The following is a 16,548-nucleotide window of genomic DNA, read 5'->3' as shown; positions in this document are numbered from 1 at the left end:
GGCAGCGGGGGCCAGGCCCGCCGCCGGGGGCCATTTTCTCGGCGCCCCCCGAGGCCGCGCTCCCATCATGGCGGCCGGGGTCCGCCCGCCAATCAGGCGGCCGAGGCGCCCCTTCCCCCCTCCACCCCGCCCGGCCACGTGGGGCAGAGCCGTCGGCCCGCTCCGGATGCTGCCGCGGCCGCTCTGACCAATCGGCGAACGGGCGGGCGGGCGGCGACCAATCGCACGCGCTCCTCCCGCCGTTCGCCCCGCCCCCTGGAGGAGCACACGCGCGCGCCGCCCTCCTCCCCCCTCCGCCGCTGTTTATGCGTGCGGCGGGGGGCGCCAAGCCACGCCCACCGCGCCCTTCACGGCATTGGTGCGCCGGCAGGGGGGCCCTCCCTCTGCTCCCGCGCAACCAATGGGAATCGCGTTAGGGCGGGGCCGGGTGGGCGGGGAGTCTATAAAAGGCCCGCGCGGCTGGCGGGAAGGGGTAAGATGGCGGAATAGCCACGGCCGGCGTGGCTTGCGCTCCGTGTGCCGCGTCCCCGGGCAGCAGGCGGGTGGATCCCCGCGCCGCAGCGGGCCGCGGTGCGAGGCGGAGCGGGGCGCAGGAGGAGGAGGGGAGGGAGGTGGAGGAGAAGGAGAAGGGCAGCGTCCCCGCAGCCGCCGCCGCCGCCGCCATGCCCAACATCAAAATCTTCAGCGGGAGCTCGCACCAGGACCTGTCGCAGAAGATCGCCGACCGCCTGGGCCTGGAGCTGGGCAAGGTGGTCACCAAGAAGTTCAGCAACCAGGAGACATGGTGAGGCGGGGGCGGGGGCGGACTACACGTCCCGGCGGCCCGCGCGGGCGACGCCGCGTTGGGGCCTCGCACAGCCGCCGCGCGGGGGCTGCTGGGACTTGTAGTACGGGGCGAGCGGTGGGCGGCGGGGCCCCGCGGGCAGGGCAGGCCCGGCCCGGGGGGGCCGAGCACGGGCGGCCCCCGCCGCCTCCTGCCCCAAGCCGCCGGGCAGGGGCCTCCAGAGCACCGCGGCCCCCGGGGCTGGGCTTCGAGGGGGGCTCCGGTGGGCGCCCTTCAGCTGCGGCTCCCCCCCCGGTGGTGGGTCCCCCGGTCTGGGGGTGTCCCTTCCGTGCATGGTTTGGGGTCGGTGTCCTGAGGCACGGCCCTGCCGGGCTCCGGGGCGTTTGGTGTCGCCCGGCTCCCCAGAGGGCATCAGGGCCTGCAGGGAACCGGTGCGGGATGCGGGAGAGATCTGCAGCCAGCATCAGCACATGACAGGCCGTGCGCGTGGCCCTGCCCGAGCTGGGGAACCGAGCGTCTCGCTTCATCTCTGCCTTTCGCTACCAAAATCCTACCTGAAATTAGAAGGGAGAGGCAAAAAAGAACACCAAGCTATTAAATCTTCGTGTGGAAAAGTACGATTAGCATGTGAACGCTACACGCAGTATAACACAAACAGCCCTCAATGCTTGCTCTAACGCTCTCCTTCCCTTTGCAGCCAATATATTTTTTTTCCAGGACAATCTGTAGAGACACGAGGCAGAATGTTGTGTTTCCGTTGCATGGGTATTGAATGTAACCACAAACTTAAAAGGCAGTGCAAAGAGTTGTAAAAAGAGTCTGTTTATGATGTACAGCAGGTGCAGTTGCACCTCTCATTGCTTTTTATTAACTGCCCATAGCTAAGCTATTCCAGGTGACCAGCCAGCAGGTTTTTGTGTAATCAGCTAATGTGGCTTCTAAAGGTCTGATAGATATCGTACTTACCTTAAAAAACTCCTGGCAACATATTGCCTGAGAAAAGAGTATTTTATCAGAACGGTTCAGTGATAATTTTGAACACTAAATGTCTTTAACCAGCTCTGATATTAGGTGCTCTAAGTACAGTGGGAGCTGACTTGTGTGCTAGCTGCTAATTCAGGCACTCACCTGGGGGAAGTTCTCCTGCTGGCTGAAATGCTTCATGAGAGACTGGTGCATGCTGCAAGTCAGTGCAATAAAAATGGCAAAATTACTTTGAATTAGCAGTGTGCTGGTGGAAATGGAGCAGCAAGACCCTAAATGGCCTGTGGTCAACAAAACCATGTTGAAGAAGGGGAGATGAGAGAATAAAATAAAACTAAAGTTCTACCCTAAGGTGCTGTAAAATTGAAGCCATGAGGAGTGTGTTGGGCAATCATCTGCCCGCTTGCTCGTAGTCTGATGTGGCAGCGAGCTGCAGGATGGGTCAGCATCTCCAGCACGAGAAGGAACTGTGCAAGGACTTTGTCTTCCCTAGTGTGCCTCCTGGTTCCTTCCAGATCCGTGCTAGGCTTCTCTGAACTCCAGTGTCGCAGCGCTTGGTAGTTAATCTGTTCCTACAAAAGGCCTTATACAGCATTTCTCTGTAGGAAGCCTCAGACCTGAGACTGCCGCTTGCTTTCCAACTCTGCCTTTGGCGCAGGTGTCTCGATACAGGCGCTGGAGCTGGCAGTTTGCTGCTGGCAAACAGGACCTTTGGCTTGTATTCAGTCCCTTCATCAGCTGGGATTAGTGTGCATTACATCCAGGAGGAAATTAACCCCAAAAGCCTTTCCAAAGTGAAAAGCTTGAGGGCTTCTCTGTTCAAGCCAGTGAATAGCTGTTATGACTCTAAATCTAATAATCTGCTGCAGCATAGCTGCTGTTAGAAGCTTGGCTCGGCTTTCTCTGCTGACTGGCCGTCATCCCTGCTTCCTTTATGCGCTGCTGCTTTGAACAGAGCTGGTTGTACTTCGGTGATTCGGAGGGACAAGGACTGTTTGAGGGTGTTTACACGCTCAGCTTGTGCTGAGCTTGAAAGTACAGGCTGAGCGCTTTTAGCCTTATTGAACCATTAAATTTGAGCAGTGAGTGATGTGGAATGGCCACTGAGCAAATAAGCAGCAGCGTTCGTGCTGGACACCCTTGATGATAGTGCATTGTCACCCACAGGCCCTTGGGAATGCAGCCCCTCGGTCGCTCTGCAGACTCGTGTGATGGCTGGTTTTAATTTGTATTTGGATTCTTCTTTCCCCATCTGTCTCCAGTGTGGAAATAGGCGAGAGTGTACGCGGGGAGGACGTCTACATTGTGCAGAGTGGCTGTGGTGAAATCAATGACAATCTGATGGAGCTTCTTATCATGATAAATGCCTGTAAGATTGCCTCAGCCAGCAGAGTCACAGCTGTCATACCCTGCTTCCCTTATGCTCGGCAGGACAAAAAGGACAAGGTAAGGGATTAGATAAAGGTTTCTGCTGGGGAGATGTATGTATGCGTTGAAAATCCTGACTGCCTGGCAAGGTTTAAACAAAGTTGAATATGTAGAAGAACAGATAAAAGTTACTTTAGCTTACTTAAACCTAAGGGCTTCGGACTGCAAATTCATCTTTTCATAAAGATGTAGTTCTGCTTGAAAAGATACCGACCTGTAATCACCAGCTGATGAGAAGGTGCAATGTTAATGAGTACTTCTTTGAGTAACTGCTTGTGAATCATTGCCTAGAGGTGGAAGACTGACATCTTGATGAAGGAGTTGAACTTGTCTTAAATACAGTTTTTTTTCCCCATGCTAGAGCCGAGCTCCGATCTCTGCCAAGCTGGTTGCAAACATGCTGTCTGTGGCAGGTGCAGATCACATAATCACCATGGACCTGCACGCATCTCAGATTCAGGTAGGAGCTGAAACCAGGGAAGTACTTACCTGTGCCCATCTGAGCCTGCTTGCTGCCTCGCAGGCTTTCTAGTGATCCGCGTTTTTTAGCTGCAACAGCAATCAGGACCTGGGAACGCAGGACTGGAAGGGACTTGTAGGGTCGGTTAGGGTACAGGGAGGTGAGCAACAGGTTCGTCTGTAAATAAAATTATAGCTGTTCCTAATCAGACTAGGCATAATGAGCCCTGTGTAAATGAATGTTGGGTAGGTAAATGATCCGTGCAGCTTTGTCGCCATACAGTGACACCGTGTACTCTTTCTTAACTGGTCCTTTGAAGGATTTGAGATGGAGAAGGGTTTATCCAGAGTGTTCTTGAACAGCGGTTCATGAGCATTGCTTTCTTATGCTTAGTTGTCAGGGAGACATGAGCGTTACTGTCAGTGAGTGGCAGTACTGCTGCCCTGAGCTCAGTGACCCTCCGGGTGAGCTGACCCAGCTGCTTGTGACCAGGACAGTGATCCGATGGTTTGCTGCTGGTTAGCTGGGCGACTCTGCTTGTACCCATTCACTTCCACATTTCCTCTTATGTTGGCTTTAGTCCTCTTCCAGGCTGCCAGTGAACTGAAAGTTATTCGTGGGTTTTGCTGGATTAGTGAACCAAGTAGTGCCACTGGGCAGCTGAAACCTTGACCAGGTCTTGCTCTGACACAGCAAGAGATACACCAAGCTGAGGAAGGACAGCAAGCTGCTAAATTGGTAGTCTTGTCTCTCTACTGTGAGTGAGCTCTCTGAGACAAGGAAACCAAAATCATTGCAGCTGGGATGGATGTGGCAAAGGGGAGGATACCTGATACCTATTGTGTTGCCACAAATGTTTTGAATCCGGAGAGGTCAGATGTCAGCTGCCTGGTGAAGTAGGTGGGCTTGCTGTCATTTTAAGAGTTGAAAATGCAGCCCTTCATACTTCAGTATAAATCATTCTGGTATAATTTGCCCAGAAATGCTTTGTCTGAGACGGAAATATCTATGAGAGTACAGCTGAGAGTTTTTGAAACTTCATGAAGTAGAAGAGCAGAGCGCAGGGTGGTATTTCTCTTCCCTAAGAGGCTTGGAGCTGTGACGTGTGCCACAGGGTTCGCCGTCAGTTATTTACCCGAACCTCACCATTGCTGATTTTGTGTAGATCAGTGTCCAGCTGGGTTGCTGCACCCCGAAGGAATGATGGTAGGAAGGATCTGCTAGCCCTGCACCTTGCACGTAAGGCCTGTTTTGCTAGGCACTCCTCCCCACTCCTGCCCATTGCTCCCTGTCCAGGATTAACTTACTGGTTTGTAGTGACCTTTGAGGTTTACCTGGAGGAGTCTGCTGGGCCAGTGTGGAGTTGTGTAACCAGCTGCAGTAGTTTAAAAACAGATGTTACTCAAGGTTTTTTCATAGGTTTACTGTAGATACAAATGGTGTAGGTAACAAGCTTTAGAGATTGACTTTGTAAACAGGCAGCTAGCTGCTCTGGAAACAAGTGTTTGTTGGTTTTCTATACCACTTAGGATAGAACTAGTTCCATGTTGTAAAATTGTCAGATGTAAAGGGCTAGGTATGCTGCTAAACTGGCTCCAGGGTTACATTACTCTACCGTGTATCCCAAAGGCTCCTGCTATTCCATAAAGGAGGTAGAAAGGGAAGCTGGAAGTGCTGTGGGAAGGCGGTGGCTGCGTCTGATTATATAGAAGTCGTCTTCCAACTGTTTTTGAGATGCGACCTTCAGCTGCATCTGTTCCTGTCGTCTTTCTTGCAGGGTTTTTTTGATATCCCTGTTGATAACTTGTACGCTGAGCCTGCTGTGCTGAAATGGATCAAAGAGAACATCGCAGAGTGGAAGAACTGCACCATCGTTTCGCCGGATGCTGGTGGAGCCAAGAGGTAAGCTGTCGGAGCAAGCTGAGATGGTTCTGTATCTACTGCAATTCCTGAGGGCGCTTGGAACTAGCTGGGGCCTTGTTCTCAAGGCACGTGTCTCCCTTCTGCCAGTCTGCCACAGCTAGGGAAGAGAGGTCAAATACTCTTCCTGGGGAATGTTTAGAAGGTTTCTTGGGCTATGTGGCGAATTGAATAGCTTCTGGACTCACATGTGCATAGGTAGGAATTGGGCAGTGACAACATCCCTTGGACTGAAACTATTCTTAGTAGAAGGGGAATTGTGCAAGTTAAAGGGAGGGAATCATGTAGCTCATATGCCTATGCGAAGATGAGGTTACCCCTGCTGGTTAATGATGCCTTTTGATCTAGGCTGTTCTCTGCAGTGTTAAGCTTAGTCTACTGAGGCATTTTCGTGCTTTATTGCTCTTAATTTGAATTGCTTGCTGTGACTTCAGCCTGCTGCTGCTCTTCCTCTTCCTGAGAGCAAAGATAATAGATGGTTACTTTCTGAAGAGCAGCAGCGTATGTTACAGCACACTTCTGCTTTGATAGTCTGGTAATCTACCATCTTCACGCAGATGAACACGCCATTTTGTGGGCAATTTGGAATGCTGTCAGGTGCTTATTAGGAGAAATTGGCCTGATTCTTGATGCTTCTGTGTAATGGCGTCATGTGAGCAGACAGCAAAGGGAAGCAGATGTGTCCTTTAATCCAGGGTACTGTTACACCAAAATGGTGGTGCGCTGACCTGATTCACATACCGTGGAGTGATTTAAGTTACCTGTCACAGCCAAGCAATACTACCGCTGTAGAGCAGTGCATGCCTTCCGGTAGCTTTGTTGTGGTCCGTGTATTAGACACGACCTCTTGTCTGTGCAACTACTTGTTGCGTAATGCAGTATGTGGAATGCCAAGTCAGCCAGCTACAATCTGCCTCCTAGACTTCTTCAAAAGCCCCTTAAGCTGAAATGCGTTGATCTTAGGTGGTGTGGTATTTTATGGAGGTGCTGCAGAACTGAATACCTTAGTAAAGAGTTCAGTTTAACCGTCTTGCACAGGACTACCAGGACAATGAGTCTATCTGCTGAGGATGGGAACCTGCTCATTATAAGTATAGAATCTCTCAGGGGCAGGTGCATTTTGCTCCTTACTGTTAATGCTTTTAAACTCTTTGCTATTCATCAGTATCAATATATAAAGTTTGGGTCCCTCCTGGAAGGTTTTTTCGTGGTCTCTTCAACAAAAGTAAATGTGTGGTGGTGGACTTGCATTTCTTGGATGTGCACTCCTGCCACTGCCCTTGCGCTACTGCCTGTATGCATTTGGCCCCACGACAACTGAGTGCTTATGAGTGCAAGCAGATCGCTGTCATAACACAGCTTAAGCCGTTCCAGTGCAGTTTTATAAAGACGACAAGTTCCCAAGCATTCTGGTTGCTTGAGGTTTGCCAAACTTGCTAGTTAAGGTTTGCTTTGAGCTTTAGATGCAAATTAATTTGCAGTGGTCAGGATGAAGACTGTTTTACTAGGCGCTGTTATCAGGAAAGATTAGATCAAAGATTTCAGTGGAAGTGCTTGAAGAGAAGCTAAGGTGGCAGAGTTGTCTTCTATGAACTGCTCGAGACCAGTTAGCAGACGTGTTGACAGCTTCTTTTATGGCAGTCTTAGCGCTTAATGGTTTTAGAAGAGATTTGACTAAAGCTATCGTGTGGAGTTAAGTGTGGTTTGGGAACTGTTCTCTCTTCAGAGTGACCTCCATTGCAGATCGGTTGAATGTAGACTTCGCCCTCATTCACAAGGAGCGCAAGAAGGCCAATGAGGTGGATCGCATGGTGCTGGTGGGTGATGTGAAGGACAGAGTGGCCATTCTGGTAGATGACATGGCAGACACGTGTGGCACCATCTGTCATGCTGCAGACAAGTGAGTAAGGCTGGCTGATTCTTTCCTAAATCAAAAACCTATTGTTAGTGATCACTGATGAATTGATCAGGTTATTTGCATGTGGAGTTTCACAAGGTAGCGTCGTTTCTTGATTACTGATCTAATTTCATACATGATAAATAAAAAGTCTAGCTTAACTTCTTACTGTATAAATAGCTAGAAGGTCTCCATAAATAGTCTCCATTTTTTAATTTGAAAACAGTTTATATTGAAGGTATGGCTAGTGGATATTGCTCTTGATGGGTAAGCTTAGTGATGTTTAATAGTAGGTCATGTACCATCTCTGACTATATTTGGTGGGATTAAATGCTGTCTCAATCATCAACTTAAGATCATATGTCTGAATTTCTACTAGCAGTAAGCTTTTCAAGCTTTGGCATCAGCTGTCTACACTAGAAAAGCCAGCATATTCGACGCTTTGTAGTATTTGCTGCCTTGTGTTGGCAGAACTCACAGAAGGTGGATTAGTATGATCTAGCCCAAATGTCCCAGAACTGATAACAATGTTTTTTGAATGTATAGTTTGCCTGTGCTGGATTTTATGGTACTTGTTAAACTGTTTTCTTTCCTCAAATCAATAATGGACTGGAGGGTCTGTCCCCTAAGCATATGGTATTCTCTCCTTTCCTCCTTGCCCTGCACCAATGTCATTTTGATACTGATTAAAAATCTCATCTTTCTCTTCCCTCCCCCCCCCCATAGGCTTGTGTCAGCTGGAGCCACCAAAGTTTATGCCATCTTAACTCATGGTATCTTTTCTGGGCCGGCAATATCTCGGATCAACAACGCCTGTTTTGAGGCGGTTGTAGTCACAAACACAATACCCCAGGAGGACAAGATGAAGCAGTGCCCTAAAATCCAGGTGAGCGTCTCATTTCTCTTCTGTCGCTCTTCGGGGATGCTAGCACTTGTCTGTCCCCCTGTTGGTGGGGAAGACCTTGTAATACTGTCTAGTGTTCACAGCAGTATTACCAAACTATGGCTTCAGTGGCAGTGCTGACCAGTCCTCGTGTTCTAATTGCTGCACAACAGCAGACCTGGTACACTGATAAAATACACCTCCTTATCCAGGTAGTCTTAAAAGTTTGTCATTTTTTCCAGTGTTTGTCTTACCTAGTTCAGATCACTGATTGAAGGGGGGACCATCATGTAAGCAAGCAGTTGTCACTCCAAAGTGTACGGATACATGCTAATGACACACAGCACTCAAGCAGCAGTAGGTAGGAATTTCAGGAGCTGGTGATGATGCCGACTTCAGTTGTGAAATGATAACCTAGGTGAGACCCTTCACAGTAGGAGGGTGTAAGCCTTATTCCTCACAAAAACTTCAAAAAACTATCCAGAAGGATTTCTGCTCTGTGAGAAGTGTGGTTCTTGCCTTTCCTGATGCCCTTGGAAGATCAGAGAAGCTACTGAATTTATAACAGCAAGTGCAGGGAGGCATAATTTCAAAGGATGTGACTACTTGAAACATTGTCTTGTACTTCTGAGCCTGTGCGCAATCCTTTAAGCAGATCTCTTTATCTGTATGTCCCTTTTGTGACAAGACCTTTTGTGGAGTAGGCCTGATCTGGGGAAACTGTCTGATGTCTGGTGGTAATAACTAAGTGGCCTGAAGAGGGAGCACAGTCAGTCTGTGTCTGTGTCCTGCTGGTTTGACTAAGAGCAGGTGACAGCTCCACAGGACATTGTTCAGATATGTGCCAAAGATAAACAAAAGCACTTTGCCATCCATATCAAAGCAAGCAGCTGATTTCTTGATGCTCGTTTTGTATCTTGGGTTTTCTATTTAGGAAAAGTACTGTGGCATTTTGTTTCTGAAGCTGGGGTAACTTTCCTGGAAGAAAAAAATAAAAATGGCTGTGGATCTTGGGCTAGGTACAACTTGAGGATTTTCTGTGTTACCAGGCAGCTGGGAGGTGCAGCTTTACCTGAGCATTCAGACATTAAGAGGTTTGTCAGAAGCTTAAGGTACTGCTGTAGCATACGCACAGTCAAGGACATCCTAAGTGTTGACTTCACAGTGCAGATATATAGGACAAAGGCATTTGGAGAATTTCTGGGAGGTCCTGCTCATCACCAAGTCTGAAAAGCAAATGGAACTGCTAATGCTCAGCCAGTCCTGCGCTGTAAGCGTAGCAGGCTGCCCAGTACCTGGAGTTCTGGTGAAAAGAAAGCTCAACTGGCTGAATCTGCAGTGAATTTTAAACTGGTTTTGGAAGCAAATTACAAGCTGATTGCAGACTTACTGGGTTACACTCAGTCAGCACAAACTTCTGGGTGATGCTCCTGCAACTGAACACATCTAAAAGATACCTGATGCTTCGACTTCCCTGCATGCTAACAGTTAACATAGGCAAAATACACCACTGCTGATCGGTATGTAAATAGCTGCAGCCAAAGATTGCAGTGGAGTCGTTTTACAGGCTCTTACTTACACCTCACTCTTATGCTAACATCTCGTGTTCAGCGTTGGGAAATACAGAAGCATAGGAGTTGTAAGTCCCCTGCTCTGTCTGCTTTTGCAGTTCTTAAGTTTTTTTCCTTACTACTTAGGAGACAAACTATCCGGGAGAAAGAAACTTAAATATCAGTTTCACTCAATTCATGCGCTGTGACTATGGTGCTTCTTGCTGAGAGACTGCGTTATAGCGAAATGTGTTGGTGCTGGGGTTCAGAGCTAGAGTTCACTGAGTTTACTGAGACTTGATTTTTTTTCCCTCCTGTTAACTGGTTTACCCCACCAGGTGGAGCCAGACAGCATGGTGACCCGGTATTGAACTGGAGCACAGTAGCTTCACCTCTGATTTAAAAGAAAAATAACTTCTAGCAGTGATGATAAAGCCTCATGACTCAAGAGAAGCAGTCTGATCTTGCTGTAGACTCCCTGAGCTCCTCTGCAACCTACACAAAATGAATAAGATAGTCCCAGGGTAAACGGACTAGGGTAAAAGGTTTCTAGGGAGTCTCCACAAAGAAAGGTGACAATAGACTGTCATCTTGATGGAGATCAACAGTGAGGTATTTCCTGCAGTAGAATATTGTTGGGGTGATACAGAATAAGTCCCTATCCTGTGTAGAACTAATTTGTCTTCATTGGGCACGTTACAGATTCAGGGTAATGAGTTCGCTTTTGAAGTTCTTCCTGACATACTGGCTACTCTCCCAGGCTTCATGTGTCTTCTCAGTGACCCTGCTACGTCTTTCTTTTCCCCTCCAGGTGATTGACATCTCGATGATCCTCGCGGAGGCCATCAGGAGGACTCATAATGGGGAATCTGTCTCCTACCTATTCAGCCATGTCCCTTTATAACAACAGATGCCAGCTGCTGCTTGTATGGCTTTTTTTTAAACCAAAAGTTGTTCAGCTTGTTGTAAAGTTCAGTAGAAGACTCTGCTTGTTCCAGTGCAGTTCTCCACAGCTCCTCCTGCTTAAGTCAGGCTTACTGGCTCTGGCCCCAACACTGGGAGGCTGGGGGGGAAAGCTCATCTCGGTAACACTCCAACTCCACCAGCAACCCTGTGCATTGGGGCTCATCAGTAGCATTGACTCAATACTGCAGATCTGTGGAGAGCAGGACTGACACATGGCTAACTGCCACAATTATTTTTGGAGGGGGGGGGTGGGAGAGGGAGAGGGTTTGTCTGTGAGCAGGGTTAGGTGATCCAGGCACACCCTGAATTGTTTGGGAAATAGATCTCCCTAGGACATGTTGGTTTGGATCTACAGCAAGAGCCCAAGAGACTGCTTTGACTCTTACCACTCTACACGTGACAGAAGCCCTTGAAGAGGGACGAGGAAGGCTTGTGTCTTGGCCAAGCTTGACCCTAGGTGAAGCCCTGGGGGCACCTGGAAGGTGGTTCTGCTACAGCTTCCTCCTTTGAAAGGAAAGGAGGTCAGTGTAGCTTGCAAACTTGAATTCGTCTTAATTGCTGAAGAAATGAGATGTTCTTTAACATGCTACACAGCAAAATGGTGAGAGCTTGGTGTGTGCAGTGCTGTCTTGCTGTGTTACCTTAGTGGTGAAGGTACATCCTGGGCAGGTGTTCTCCTCCCTCTTACGTTGAGGATGCCTGGTGGTTGTGGGCTTTAGTTTTTAGGGTAGACTAAAACCAGTTCCTCAATTTCACATGTTCCCGTTAGCCTTGCTTGTGACTAAAGGACTGCTGTCATGTATTTTGTAGCTGCACTTTGATGTGCTGTGCAAATGTACCTTGATCCTTTTTTACCAGTACACCAGTGAACTCAGCCTCTTCACCCCACAGAAGCCTGGCGTTGCGTCTAGCAAGTGCCTGCTTAGATGCTAGGGTGACCGAAGAGGCAACAGCTTTGTGTTCAGCTGTCTTAAGCTCTGATTGCCTGCAGCCCTGCTGTCCCGCAAGTTACTGATGTGCTGGCTGCTTGCCCTGGTCGCTAACTACTTGCCTTGAATGCATTGCTCATTGTAAAAGATCCTAAACCTGGGAGAATGGGAGGCTGCAGGACTACAGGGCCTGAAGAAGCCCTCAGGGTGGCTCTGATGCTGTGGAGTGCTTACGGGAGTGGGTTGAAGAGGCTTGTGATACACAGTACTGGGAAAACTGCTGATCTGAAACCAATCTGACAGGCAGCAAAATGCCTGAAAGAGAAATACCAAAACTAGAGCTGGCTGAGGCTCTTGGATGTAAAATAAGTATCATCCAAAACTTGAATGCGTAGTAGCTGTACCAGACAATCTTAAAGTAAACTGTTAAATCTCTCCTGGACTCTTACGGTGTTACAGACCAAGCTGTTTTATGCTGTGGTTTTTATAAAGCACTCCTGATTTTTTTTTTGTGAGACGGGGAAGGGAAAAAGGGAACAGAAGGAACTTGAAATAGCTTGCTAGGGTAACTAGCATGGCATTGAGAGGCTGGGGGCTGGGGTGTCAGTGGGATTAACTGAAAAATGTTAAGATCTAGGGAAGTACTTCTTTAGTTGTGCCTTTTCATGAAGACTTCTCCCCTCTCCCTTCCTAGATATCCTGTCCTGTGGCAATGTTAACACTTGTATTACAGTGTAGGGTTTTTCTTTTGTATAAGAATTGGTGTTTGTCTGGAAAGTGTGTGTCTCTTGCTTCTTTGCTTTGCATCCTGCACTGAGCTCTACTGAGAGTCTGATTCCTGCCTCCTCCTTTGGAGCCCCTGCTGCCACACTGCCAATGCCCCGAGAGCCAAGAGCCAGGACATCAGAGCAGCGGTGTGAGGATTTACAGCAGCATTTGTGTTTAAACTTAAGACCTGATGAAGGAATTAAACTTTTATTTAAAAACCACGGCCTCTGCCTATAAATGCTTCTAAGAACCCTACCGAGATGTGCATCTTCTGAGTTGGGTCACTTGTAACCTTGATCGTGGAGCAGTGTGATTTGGAATGAACCTTGGCAGGTCATCTGGTTTAACAGCAGGGCCGACTGTGAGGTTCAGCTCTCCTGTGCTCGCATTGCATGGAATAAAATGCTTAGGACCAAGCTACTTCTGGTGGCTTTTATCTCTGTCTAATCTTACAGACGTAATTGTTTGAGGTGGTAGTGCAGTTTCTCTTGTACTGTTCAATTATATATCTGAGCAGATCTGTTCACACAGTGTTCAGGTGGGGGAAAACCTAAATAGTTTAGCAAGCATGAATGAAGAATTGCTTAATGTCTTGCACAAAGCTAATGAGCTGAAGCAGCAGGATTGTTATGAGAAGCACTTGTTTACCTAACCCGTGATCCTTATTGTGTATTGTAGACCCAGAAAGTATAAATGAAGTTAAGAGGATGAGATGTCAGTTCTAGAGAAAGGTCTTTGACCTTACAGCAGTCTTCGTGCCCTACATTGAACCATTGCTTCAGGAACCGTGGCCTCAGGTAGACTGTTGCTGAAGAGCACTATTGTCATTCCTCTGTTAAAATATTTCAGTACTGGTCATTGAATACCCAAACTGGATTTCTGCCCCCTCTCAGTTGGCAGCGTGGCAGCGGTGCTGTTGCTGTGGGTCTCATCAGGGTGTGATGTAGCAGATCTGATCTTCCTTAAAGAAAATGAGAACATGAGCTTTACAGCTGAAGGTTTAAAACATCCTCAAACTGCGGAACCTATCTGAAGACAGACTGGCTGACTGGCAGTGACCGTTGTGCTCTTAAAGCACAGGGTGCTATTGTTTTTCACACGTGCCTGTAGGAGGATTAGAGCATTCTCCCCCCTCCAGGGCAGTCACAAAAGTAGCATCAGGCAGCTGTGGTAAGGGAATCCCTTCGCTGCGGGGTTGGCTGGGAGGAAAGCAGCCCCAGCCTTGTGAGCAGCAGGCACTCGGCTCCTGCACTGCCCTACAGGATGGGGGTGCTCAGCTGTCAGCCCAAGCAAGGTCAGTCCAGCAGCATTGCCTCCCCCCCCCGTGATGTGCTGGTGCTAACTTGAGCTGTGTGCTGTGGTTAAGGCAATTCCCCAGCCTGTCCTGGGGAGCCTCTGGAGTAAATAAGGAACACGCAGTGCTCTAGAGGTGAAATGTGCAGCGTTTTCACAGGCTTTCTTTACAGCTGCTAATGAAATACCATAGGAAGCAAGTCATTCGCTTCCTCAGAAGAAAATCCCAAGTGGGTCGTTCCCTGTGCTCTGTACCTGAGGGGGAGCTAGAGGAAGAGGATGGAGCTTCAGCAGCTCACGGCCACAGGCACGGTGCTGCTGGCTGCAGAGGGCAGATGCAGGGACTGATGCTGCTCCTGTCTGTCAGGCTGCTACCTGATGTAAAAGCAGCAACAGCAGCAGAAATGGATGTATCAGTCACAGAGAAGTCCTGTGTCCTTGCCCAGCTCACCTGCCAGGGCAGCTGAAGGTAACGCTGGGGATGCCTTCAGCTACGGGGAAAGCTGGGCTAACCATTTGTGCCTTGCAGGCAGCAGGACCTGTCTGCTGTTTGGAGCAAGATGAGGCATATCCCAGACTGTTCTCAGCAGCACTTCAGTTCCCTACCACTTCTCGCTGTTCCCTAGTAGTGTAAAGATGATTTCTCATCTCTTACACTCGGTGTTTCTGTGATCTGGAGAAACGAGCAGTTTGCCTTGCTGCTGTTGAGCAATGGGGAAGTAGGAAGAAATAACAAAGCTCTTCTTGAAACTGCTGCCTTGGCAAGCACAAGGAGAAGCAAAATCCATGGGAGAAATGAGCCAATGTCTTGGTGTAACACAGCAGCACCAGCGTACTCATTGCCTCCCTGAGGCACCCAGCTTTTTCCCTGGTGGAAAAGAGGATGGTGGCAGGAGGCAGGGGTTAAAAATGAACTGAAAAAGTAAACTGGCCCCGCTGAGTTGGGGGGCTGGCTCACAGCCAGGCAGCTGCAACTGAAGGGGATTTGGGTTGTGGCGTGGTGCTGTGCCTGTCCCTCTAGGCAAGAGGCTGGAAAAACCCTCTGATCAGATGCAGAAAAAGTCCTGCCTCCTTATTCCTGGAGGAGGAAATAAAGCATTCCTGGAAACGGCCATCAGCAAGCCTCTATCAGAGCCCTGAAAGCCCTGTTCTGTGGGAGATTTAAAACTCATCTAAAATGGCGGTTGTTCCCTTCTATCTCGGGTCAGGGCTGCTTTTGCTTTCCTCCTCTCTGGTGATGTCTCAGTTCTCTCATTATAAATTACTGAGAGCAGAAATGCCAAAACGCGGGAGAAAGAAGCAGGTCGTGCGGTTATGGGAGGCTTGGCAAATTTGTCATGGGATAAAGCTCTTGCTGGGGTATACGCTCGCTCTTTGTGCAGGATGGGATTTAACAGCGCCCCAGCAGCCCCACATCTCGCCTGCTGGAAACGCCACGGGTCGGCTTTAACGCTGCGGGAGCAACGGGTGGGTGCCGGTGGGGAAGGGGGGGCACCGAGCTCCCTGCCTGTGCCTGTAAGGCCCCCGCCACGCTTTGTGCCCAGACAAAGGCCGCGGGGTCTGCAAAGCGCTGCAGCTCGTCGGGGGCATGCGGTGCGTCCCACGGGGCCGGTGCTGCTCCTCGGCTGGGGCAGGCGAGAGGCTGTGCGTGGGGAGGACGGGGTACCGGATGCCCTCATGCTCCGTGGTTGCTGGGGACAAAAGATAAAACAGAGGCCGTTCAGTATCTGCAAAGCGTGAGGAAAACAGGCAGGGAAAGAGGAGGAAGCTGGAGGGGAGGCAGGCACAGCTGGAGAGTAAACACAAGGTAAAGCACTTGCCTTCCTATTTGCATAAAGGCAAAAAGGATTTCCTTGCTTTCATTTTGAAACTGGGTGGGGTTTTTTTCCTTTCAGCCGCGCAGGAGAAATGTGCCATTTCTCAGCTCACGGTGGGCTTTGCGGCGCAGGCTCTGGAGGGAGGGCTGGAAGGATGCTCACAGAGGCAGCCCTGCCCGGGCTTGCTGCTCCTGGCCGTGGGGCACGTAAAGTCAACATGTTTTGCCATGCCACCCCAAAACCTGGCCCCGGCGAGGGGCTGGGGCTGCAGCACTAAAGCACAGCTGCTCCGGGAGCAGCCTGGCCTGGGGCTTTGCCTGCAGCCCCTTCCCTCCCCCCAGAGAGAGCTGTATGGAGGCTGCTCCCAACCAAACGTCTCAGAACAGCAGCCGCGTCTCAGGATGTGGCCGTAGGTCTCGGCCTTTGCCTTGTGTGCATGCCAAACGCTGGGATTTGTTTAAGTCAGAGCCCAAGGCATGCAGAACGCTCCATCCCCCTCCCACGACAGCAGCCTTTCAGCTAAAAAATGCGAAGCAAATGCTTCCTCGGGCTTGCTGGGGATTTTCTCCGCAAAACCACCAGTAAGCCTGGCGGGAGGCTCGTGGGCCAGAGGCGGTGTGAGAGCCGCTTCAGCGCAGCTGCTGCCCCGCTGCCGTCCCGAGGGATCTCTGCAGCAGGGCTGGGCGAGCCCCCATGGGGCCGGGCCCCACATTTTGACCCATGTTCCCCGAGAAGCCATCGGTGGCCCCTTTGCTCATGGGGGTGCTGCTGGGCGACAGCCCCACAGCGGGGCACGTGTCTGGCCGGGGGCGTGCTGCCTCGGGGGCAGGGGCACACTAACCCCGCGCTGTCCCCCTGGGCACGCCTGA

At 49.9% G+C, this 16,548-nt stretch overlaps 1 protein-coding gene across 1 annotated transcript; it reads left to right on the top strand.

Annotated features, from left to right (window-relative positions):
* The first annotated feature begins 454 nt into the window (after positions 1-454).
* PRPS1 (phosphoribosyl pyrophosphate synthetase 1) lies at positions 455-12,790 on the top strand. Its single transcript, XM_040571801.1, has 7 exons — positions 455-784; positions 3,031-3,214; positions 3,558-3,656; positions 5,434-5,558; positions 7,303-7,476; positions 8,200-8,359; positions 10,718-12,790. Exons 1-7 carry the CDS (start codon positions 663-665, stop codon positions 10,808-10,810), a joined length of 957 nt encoding a protein of 318 aa, XP_040427735.1. The 5' UTR covers positions 455-662; the 3' UTR covers positions 10,811-12,790.
* Positions 12,791-16,548: the final 3,758 nt, after the last annotated feature.

Source organism: Cygnus olor, chromosome 13 (assembly GCF_009769625.2).
Source record: "Cygnus olor isolate bCygOlo1 chromosome 13, bCygOlo1.pri.v2, whole genome shotgun sequence".
Classification (NCBI taxonomy): Eukaryota; Metazoa; Chordata; class Aves; order Anseriformes; family Anatidae; genus Cygnus; species Cygnus olor.
The sequence above is the reverse complement of the archived record's forward strand: the minus strand, read 5'-3'. Positions and strand labels throughout refer to the sequence as shown.